General features: G+C 38.5%; 1 protein-coding gene across 2 annotated transcripts in view; it reads left to right on the top strand.

Annotated features, from left to right (window-relative positions):
* The first annotated feature begins 3,752 nt into the window (after nucleotides 1-3,752).
* The window catches only part of WDR75 (WD repeat domain 75), a 30,669-nt gene continuing 23,876 nt past the window's right edge, over nucleotides 3,753-10,545 (top strand). For both annotated transcript variants that reach the window (XM_074215518.1, XM_074215517.1), the window contains exons 1-2: nucleotides 3,753-3,877; nucleotides 10,317-10,446. In XM_074215518.1, the coding sequence (XP_074071619.1) occupies nucleotides 3,792-3,877; nucleotides 10,317-10,446 (216 nt within the window). In that variant the 5' untranslated portion in view covers nucleotides 3,753-3,791. The remainder of the gene's footprint in view (nucleotides 3,878-10,316; nucleotides 10,447-10,545) is intronic.

Raw genomic sequence — 10,545 nt, 5'->3', positions numbered from 1 at the left:
GAATTTTTCTAGGGATTCATCAGGATCAGAACTTGTCTCCCCTTCTCCCTTTGGAAGTACTTTTACAGTACTTTCATTTCCTTTTCCGAAATTGGTTTGTTTTTATTTAAGACCTCTATTTGGTCTTGGTGGAGCAGTGGATAGTGCACTGACCTTAGAGTTAGGAGGATGGGAGTTCCTAGAATCCAACCTCAGACACTTGACATTTACTAGCTGTGTGACCTTGGGCAAATCACTGAACTCTGACTGCCTCACATCCAAGGTCATCTCCAATCGTCCTGGTCCAACCTAGTCACTAGACCCAGATGGCTCTGGAGGAGAAAGTGAGGCTGGTGACTTAGCACAGTCAAATCCAATCACTCAAATCCAATTCATGTGCTTGTCATGGCATCACCTGTCATAGTCTTCTTCGAAGGACAAACATCAATCATCAATCATCAATTTAGTCTTGTTAGTTTGTATATTTTAGATTTTAAAATTATTCCTCTATTTCTTTTATGGTCTCAGTTTAGTTAGACTTTAACTTCTTTAGTAGTTTCTAAATTGTTTATTTAGTTGGGGTTTTTTTGCAAGGCAATGGGTTAAGTGGCTTGCCCAAGGCCACACAGCTAGGTAATTATTAAGTGTTTGAGGTCAAATTTGAACTCAGCCAGTGCTCTATCCACTGCGCCACCTAGCCACCCGTTTCTAAATTTTTTAAAAAATTTCTCCTGGCTTGAGATTTCACTTTGCTCATTTGCCATTTTGTTAATTTGATATTCTGCCCTTGTCTTTTTCATCAGAATAGCTAAAGGTATATCAATTTTTACCTTTTTTTTAAATAAGCAGATCTTAGGGGGTTTTTTCCGTTTCAATAGGTTTTTGATGTTTTTAGTTTGTCTTACTCTCAGTATCTCCTTTTGTATTTATTTGCTTTCTAGTTTTTTAAATGTATATTCAGGGTTATTAATCCTCTCTTTTGTTTTGTTAATAGATATCTGTACAATTATAATTTTCAGCTGAATTATAGAAATTTTGATATGTACTTTCATCAATAATTTACATAATTATTGTTTCTATATTTGTTCGTTGACTTATTCATTATTAAGGTTTTGCTAAGACTCCATTTGGACCAGTTTCTTTTGTTGTACTCTCTGAATCAGTTAGTTGCAATATGTCCTGATTTGTGATATCTCTGTGCCCTAAAACAGTTAGTTTTTCTAGATATTTTTTGTGATATTGAAAAACACTTATATTCTTTAGCAGTATCTTTTAGAAGATGCCATAAATCTTTTAGTTCTAGTTTCTCCAGTAATATATATATATATATATAAAACATATATATATATATATATAGTATATCTGTTGAACTTAGCCAAAATTAAAAGGACACTGAAATCTCCTGCCAATACTGTATTATTGTCTGTCTTCTTAAGTATCTGAATTAATAAAGGAAACATTACTTTATTAATTCAGATGTTTAAGCATTTGGGATATATAAATTTAATACTGATAGTAGTTTGTTGTCTATGGTTCCTTTCAACCTAATGTTGTTTCCTTGATTTTCATTTGTTTTTGCTTTTGTTTGCATTGTCTGATAGCATGATTGAAACTTCTCCAGGTTTTTTTTACCTAATCTATAATTTAAAAAAAAAATAAACTCTAGCCCCTCATCTGTTTACATCTGTTTTTTTTTTAAATGTTTCTGTGTGCAATATATGGTGGTTTTTTATCCAATCTCACTTTTTTAAAAAATGGATTATTTAATCCATTTATATTTAGTTATGAGTTGTTTACCTACCTCCTCACCCCGTTTGCCATCAATATTTTTTTCCATATTAGGATTCCTTCTTTTTTTTTTCTGTACAATTAGTACCATATCTCCAGTTATTTTAATCTATTGTATGGCAACCTTATTCCCACCAGCTTTCTTTCCCTCACCCTCAGGACTCCTTTTACTCCTATTTTTAATGCATTATCTAGTTTTGGAGTTTTATATAACTTATTTCTTTTTCTTTCTTTTGTCTAAGAATATTCTCCCTTTTAATTTTCCCTTTTTTTCCTGTTAGCCAAATAAAATTCCACTTCGTTCAATTTTTGATAGCTTTCAAAACTTCATACCTTTTTCTAAAAAAGAATTTTTGTCTATATTAGTTATTATTCTTAGATTTACACCCCTTCCTTAATCCTTCTTTAGTATCTCTATTCCTCTAGAAATTAAAGCTTCCTATTTTGGATTCCTTTTTCTAAAGTTTCCCCTTTTCTCCTGTTTTGCCTTACTCTTAGAAAAATCAATGCCTGCAGTCAAATTTTTCCTATTTGCCTTGAAATCTCCTTTCCTTCCATCCCTTCCCCCTGGGGGCCCCTTCAGTTGTCCTTAGAAGCTCTATTCCTTCCCCAGGGTCAGGATGAGTGTTCTCTAAGCACCAAATCACTGAACATTCTTCTCATTGTAAGGTCCAGATTTTCTTTTATCTCTTTCCTCCCATGTACCACTACTGAAACAAAAATTGCTCTTTTCCTTTTCAGTTTCCATCTTTCCCATTGCCTACTTCATCTTTGCGGAGGCTCTCTTCTTCCAGAGAAACAATAGCCATCATTTCTCCACTGTGTTCACCTAGTTTATATTTTTTCTTTTAACGCTATATGTTTTTTTTTTACAATTAGCTTAAAAGCTGTCCAATATTGAATTCAACAAATACTTAAAGACTACACTATTTTAAAGCGTCAATCTTCGATGTCCTTGGGCTTCATAAAAATAACGGGTTCACTAATTTCTTGAATTAGCCTAACTCAAGAGTTACAACAAGCTTTCACATGATTAGAATGTTGTCTCCTTTGTAGCCATGTATCCCCATGTAGTGGGCATGACATAGTATAGCACTGAACGCTCATGCTGCAAAACACTCACCCGTACTAAACCTGCCTTTAGCACCAAAGATACTCAGTGCACCATTCTTATTTGCTGCCAATTTTGCAATGCACTTAACATAATTCACGGTTTTCCGTGTATTCCAACTGAAATTATAAATGCAATTGCAATGATGGATTATAGGAAGGGTCTTCTTAATTCACGTGTTCCCGTGTATTCCAACTAAAATTATAAATGCATTTGCAATGATGGATTATAGGAAGAGTGTTTTCTTAATTCATCCTTCACCCTAGCGCTAGTAGGCGGAACCACAAAATTTGCCAGGGCTATGCTATCAATCAAACGGAATGTTTTCTGAATACTCATTGCATTCTTCCTTCTCTTTCTGATTTTTGTACAAATTCTGATGAAGCGGAAAATTCTTGGGAAGAACCCAGGAGTAGCCTGGGAGGAAGGCATCCATGGAGCCCCGCAGGCTGCAAGGCCGACCACAGGCACACTCTGCAGATCAGGAAAATAAAGCGGGAAGAATGAAACTTTGGGGGAAATCCCTGCCCTTGCGCGCCAAAGGCCCGTGCACGACGGAAGCGAGTTCGACTCCTAGTTATGATGTCATCAGGAGGCGTCGAGACAAGCTTTACCAATGAGAATTCGCCTGAGCCTTCTGGGGGGAGGAGCCGACGTGTGCCCATGGCATCGCCATGTTTACTATGGGCGGAAGTGATTTTCGAGACATTTCTTTGCCCAAAATGAAGCGATCGTTTTATATAAAATCGGGAGGTGTTTATTTAATACGTTTTTTTCACCCAATCGAGGTCTCCGAGACTGACTATCGGTCCACTGACTCCTTCACGCGGACTCTTCCGCCCAGGCGTGCACGCGAAGCCCCTCCCCCAAGGTAGAAGGTCAGAGGTCGGAGGTCGGAGGCTCCGGAGCCAAGATGGTGGCGGAGGAGACCCTTCGCGTGGTTCGCAGCGGCGGCAGCAAGCTCAACTTGCGCAGAGCGGTGTTTTCGGCCGATTCCAAGTAAGGGCCGGGCGAAGGGCGGGAGCGGCGGAGAGCGGTCCGGAGCCGAGCTCTCGCCGCAGGGGCAGCCCCGGAGCCCCCCTGGCACTTCCCGCGCCGGCGCTCCGGGCGGCCGCCGCCGAGCCCGCTGTGCCCGACGCGGGAAACCCACGTGGGCCTGGGCACGGGACGGGCGCCTGGAGCCGGCCTCCCCGACAAGCCGAGCTCGTGATCCTCTGAAAAGCGGGTCGGGCTCAGCTGTTGCCCGGCTTGGCCCGGATGCCACCCAGAGTTGAGTGCCAAGAGAAAGGTGGGTGGGGTGGCATTCCCCGTGATGCCCCGGGCTCGCCCTTCCTTCCTGAAGAGGACCGGGACGCCAGGAGGCCAGGCCGTGCCAAGCGCATGTGCCAAGGCTCCAGCCTCATTTCTACTGGAGGGCCGGCGGGTCCAGGCGCCAGGCGCGATCCGGGGTGCCGGGCGATGGCCCTGGATGCGGGGCGGGCAGAACTCCTGCGCCCCAGCCCCGAGGGCAGTGCCCCGCCGCTACACGGTGCTTTGTACCCAAAGCACCCGGCTGGCGAGAGCCAGGTCCTGAGGCCAAGGAGTGGGCCGTTTGGGGGCGCGGGTCCATGCTGAGCACTGGGGATACAAAGGAAAACATCATTTCCCGTATCAGAAAAGATCTCACTTTCACCCCAATAGAATAAGCAAGAAAGAAAAGGCAGAATTTATTACGCTTTTTCTATAGGCCTTCTATTAGTAAAGAACCGCGGACCTTGGTTTTCTATTTGCTTTCTTTTCCTCTACTAACACATTCACCCTTCAGCTTACTAACCCATTTTCCACAGCAGCTCTTTGCAAATCTCTCCCTGCTACTAGTTCCTTCCCTACTGCCCACCCTTGCTGGATCACTCCATCCTTTCTCATTCCAGTCCTTTGTCTTCTACCTTTTGTGACTAAATGCCTTAAAGAAAACTTATCTACAATAGGTACCTATTCTTTCTCTAATTCCCCTTCTATCCTCGTGCAATACAATTTTAGACCTCCTCCTTCTATGAAATGTTATCTCCAAAATTACCTGTAATCTCTTTTTCAAATCCAACTGTCCTTCTCCATCACATTCTTGACTTCTCTGTAGCCTTTGACTCTGTTGGTCATCCTTTTGTCCTTGATACTCTTCCCTAGATTTTCAAGACACCAGTCTTTCCACTTCTTCATCTCTTTTGCCACAGATTCATCCAGGTTATGCCCTCTAACAATAGGTGTGCCATATGACTCTATCATTCTCTTCTTCTATACTTTTTCACTTGGTGATCTCATCAGTTCCCATGGATTAAATTATTACCATGATGATGATCCTTAGAACTACCTATCCAGCCATAATCTCTCAGCTTGACCTGCAGTCTGCCATCTCCAGTTGTCTTTCAGTCATCACAAAGATATCCATCACAAGATATCCAAAAGACATCAATCTCATTATCTTTCCCCTCCAAACTTCTCAGTTATTGGCACCATCAAATTTATAATCCCCTAGGCTCACAACCTAGGACTCATCCTGACCTCTGCTCTGCTTCTCATCCCCCCCATATCCAGTGTGTTGCCAAAACTTCTGTTTCACATTTACCACATCTCTCATGTATACCCTCTTTTCTCCTGTGAAATGCCTTTTGCTAATTGTCACTTCACAGTTAAACTCTTGCAATAGCCCAAAGGTGGGTCTGCCTGCCTCAAGTCTCTCCCTAGTCCATCCTCTTCAGCTATCAAAGTCATTTTCCTAAAGCACAGATCCTGTCCATCATCACCCCTTCCAAAAATTCCCCATATCCTGCAGGATCAGTTACAAAATCCTCTGTTGGACCTACAAAAACCTTCATAACTAACACTACTACCTATTTCTGTTCAACTTTTATAATGTTCTGTGTTCCCCACCCATACTGTCCAGTCCCTTAACCCTGGTCCTACTGCTGTTCCATGAAGTAGGACATTTCATCCTTTGGCTCCAGTCATCATCTCTGGCTGTGTGCTCCCTCCTTGTCTCAGCTTCCCTGCTTCCTTGGCTTCCCTAAATCCTAACTCAAATAGAATTTTCTACAGGAAGTCCTTCCCAATACTTCTTAATTCTAGTGCCTTCCCTTTTTTGATTATTTCCTATTTATTCTAGTTATAGAATGTTTGCACATATTTTTGACTTGTGAACTTCATGAGGTTGGGGACTATCATTTGACCCTTTTTTAACCCAAAGCACTTCTTGGTTCATAGTAGGTGCTTAATAAAAGCTTTATTGACTGGCTTCAGCATATTAAAGACTCTTCAGTACTATCAAAAAGAAATTACTTTTTTTTTAACACTCCCATCATTGCCAAATATATTCTTCCTCCTTTTCCAACCACCAAACCATTCCTGATAGTAATAACAAAAAAATTTTCAAGGAAAATTAGCATATCAACTGTCTCTAACAGTATATTCATTCAGTGTTCTGCACCCATAATTCCCCACCTTGCAAAAAATGAGGGAAATGCATTGGTTGTTTTAACTGCATACTACTTAGTTTCATGTTGTTCTTCCATTTACATTGTTATAATGCATACACACTCATATATATATATATATATATATATATATATATGTACAGTATTTCTTGTTCTGCTTAACTTATTTTGCCATCAGTTCATAGAGGTCATTCTACATTTCTCTGAATTCTTATTCATTTCTCATAGCACAGGAAATATTCCATTACTTTCTAGTACTATAATCTGTCTAGTCATTCCCCAATTAGTGAAAATCTACTTTGTTTCTAGTTTTTTTACCACAATAAAAAAATGTGACTATATATTTGAAACCTTTCTACTTTGACTTCCATGGATATATACCTAGCATAAGAATCTTTACACCACCTCTTAACATCATTCTAAATACTTTCAAAAACGGTTGACAGCTTCACCAATAGTATAAGCAATGTGCTAGTTTTTTCACAATTCCTTTGAAATTAACTATATCATCTGTGCTGATGAACTGAGGTAAAACCCCAAAGTTGTTTTGATTTGCACTACTCTCTAAATGATTTATAGTATATTTTCAGTAGTTTGCATTTCTTTGAGAACTATTTGTTCATATTCATCACTTTTTTATCCATGGAGAAATAGGTTTTAGTCTGATATTTTATTCTTCAATTTAATATGACTGACTTGCCCTCCCCTTTTTTAATGAGATATAACCTTAATTCTTCATCTCATGTAGAAGGTATTGAAATAGTTGTTAAATTAATTAAATATTAATGTGTTTTCAAGCCATAGGACTCTGTTGTAGATAAAACCACTTTATAATATAGTCTTTCTGGTTATTTAGAATAATGGAATGTTTTGATTGAACTAACTCACTCATTTTACAGATGAAACAAGTTTCTGGAGGACAAATTGATTGCCCAAGGGGTTAGGGTTGTATTTCAGCACTCTTGATTTTTTTTTTGTACAATGTGCTTTCTTTTTTTGTAGGTTTTTTTTTTTGCAAGGCAAATGGGGTTAAGTGGCTTGCCCAAGGCCACACGGCTAGGTAATCATTAAGTGTCTGAGACCTGATTTGAACCCAGGTACTCCTGACTCCAGGGCCGGTGCTTTCTCCACTGCGCCACCTAGCCGCCCCACAATGTGCTTTCTATCCTATAACTTCCACTCAATTCTTTCCACTAATGGCACAGAAGCCATGACACTAATATCTTTGATGTCAGAAGCATCTTGGTTCACTTATTCTGTTGAACCCAAAGTGCAAGACAGAGACCAAAATTTGATATGTTTTGGAGATTTATTACCTGACTATGCAGAGTTACATTTTCCCTCAAATCACATAGCACTGAGTGAGTGTCCAGAGAACAAGGTTTTTATAGTATGGGGGGGGGGGGTTATTGTGAGCAAGCAGGATACAGAAGCAGAGATAGCAGTTAAAATATATTTCTTTGTCAGACTTTTACAAACATATGCAAACATGGTTTAGTAAAGAAAGGGGGATGGACAAGGGCGGAAGAGGGTTAGGGTCTTTGTGTTATGTCTGAATATGCTTCCAGAGACAGAGGGAGTCACATATTCACGGACTTCCACAGGTTTAAGGGATTTGAATTTACTATCTTATGGTTCCAGCTGCATCTGGGGAAGGGAAGACAATCTTGGGAGAAAGCAGGAATTTTACAGATACAGCAAAATGATTCAGCTAACAAGAGCATTTTGTGTATCTCAGACAAATTTATGGTATATCTCATGATCCTAGAGTCAAGCATTTGGGTCCTGTCAGATTCTTCTCTGACTTACCAAGTTTATATTTCTGAGGAATTTCTCAGGGCTCAGAAGGGTGTCAAGGACCCCTTTTATACAGGGATTACACAAATGTTAATATTGTACTTCACTTCCTTCCATCATTCTGTGGTCCTGCACAAGTCTTCAGTTTTCACCTCTGAAATATGGGGGCTGTTACTGACTTTCCAAGAGTATTGTGAAGATGTAAATGTCCTTGAATTTTTTTGCAGTCCTTACCATTAATATGTGTCAGTATTTATAATAAAATTCTAATATTGAGTATACATTGTGGAAAGTGAAAGTGATGGCATACCAAAAACTGGCAATGAGACTATAAGTTTTTAGGATAATAGTGTGTCGCAAACATTAATAAACAGTTATTAAATTCTCTTGTACCTGAGATGAGAATGACTACTTTTTTGTTCTTTGAATCTTATCCTGGTACCTTTTCAGATACAGCAATGGTATCATTGACATGTATAGGAGGATCATTTATCCAAAATTTAAAGTGACTTCAGAGACCATCTACTCTAATCACTTCATTTTCTGGTCTTCTGACTGAAGAGCTAATATTCTTTCTACCATGCCATTATTTCTAAAGAACTATGTTATAAGTCAATACAGTGACCATTTTTGATGACTTGGCTAGTGTAACACTGCATATCAATATGGCATATGGTATCTGACTTGGAATCCAAGTGCCTCTTTTAGCTCTGCTGTTTTTTGCTTATGTGACTTCAGGCAAGTCATTAATTTCCATTAGAAATTACATTCCCATTACACTGTGAGCTCCCTGGGAGTAGGGACCAGTTTTTAATCCTTCTTTGTATTCCTAGAGTTTAGCACTGTACCTGGCACAGATGCTTAATGTTTTGTTTTGTTTTGTTTTGTTTTTATGTACTCATTGACTTAAAATCTTGGGGCCTTAATTTCCTGTGAAATGAAGTTGGAGTAGATTATCTGCAAGATCCTTTTCAGTTCTAAATTCTATGATGCTTCCATGTCTTAATTTGTGTAATTATTGCCTCTGATTTTTCATAGATCTTATGAAGGATCCTACCTACTATAGTAGGAATTTTATTCTTTTCTCTTTATCACCTTAAAGCTGCCATTCAGGTTGTTGTGACCGTTGGCAATATTAATATTCCTATTGATAAATGAGTCATCAATAAAATGTTAAATTTTATTCACAATACATTTTGGAAGAGTCAGGAAGCATGTAATAGTTAACTTAAAAAGTTTTATCATTAAAATGTACTCATTCAGGATACTTTATTTCTCAACCCTACTGGAAAATAAGGTGATGTTATTCCTACTGTTCTTATTTTTCAAAAGTGCTGGTGGTTTCTGACCTAAAAGATCATAATAGTTGAACTGCAAACCAAAAGGGAATTTATATGGATAGTGATTTCTCTTAACTAGATCATTTTTTAATACCAAGGACATCCATTAGACTAAAATGTGACTTGTTTCTAGGGTAAAAAGATAATAAATGTTAGTTACCACTTATAGTACAAAATATTTGAACATTAGTATGAGAAGCAATAAGCACTAAAATGCTACTTTGGGAGTTTCATTAGGACATATGTTTTTCAGTGCTGTCCTCTGTATAGAAAATGACATTCCACCTATCATCAATGGAATACTACTTTGCTCTATTTTTCTAGTGCGGGCAATGGATTTGCATCAATGTATTTATTCACACAGTGACTTAATTCACTTTGTGACCTTGGCTCGCTTCTGCTCAATGGAATAAGAGGCAATTGAAAGAAAACTGGGGTTTGAGTTCAAGTTTCCTTTCTATCATTCCTTTCCCTCTGTGTCATGAGACAAGTATAAATCTTAGTAGGGCTCAAATTTTCTCCTTATGAAATTCTTTGACCATCTTTATTGGTGTGTTGTTATAGTTAAAGATATTTTGAGACACAGATATCATTTTTAATTCAACAAATTTAGTTGACCAGACATTTATTTAATGCCTACTATCTGTAAAACTTTCATTGAGAGCTATCCCATTAATTTATTTTCACTATATAAAAGCCATAGTATTGACAGAGGGGAAAGTTGCATATCCTCATTTTTATACACTTTATTAGAATTCTTGTTGGTCATCTATATAGTTCATAGGTTTGCTTATATAACTCTTTTCTTCTATTTAATGTGTCTTTTATTTCTAGGTACCTTTTCTGTGTCTCCGGTGACTTTGTGAAAGTATATAGCACTGCTACAGAAGGATGTGTGTATGTACTTCAGGGACACAGCAATTTGGTGACTGGAATCCAGCTCAATCCTCAAAACCATCTACAGGTTGTCTTATTATTTATAATTGAATATTTTAGCATTTGCCTCTCTGATTGATTTGACCAGAAAATTGGAGTTGAAATTAGTTTGGGAACTTAGCAACTT

Source organism: Macrotis lagotis, chromosome 1 (genome assembly GCF_037893015.1).
Source record: "Macrotis lagotis isolate mMagLag1 chromosome 1, bilby.v1.9.chrom.fasta, whole genome shotgun sequence".
In the NCBI taxonomy this organism is placed as follows: Eukaryota; Metazoa; Chordata; class Mammalia; order Peramelemorphia; family Peramelidae; genus Macrotis; species Macrotis lagotis.
Note: the sequence above shows the minus strand (reverse complement) of the source record. Positions and strands in the feature narration are given on the sequence as shown.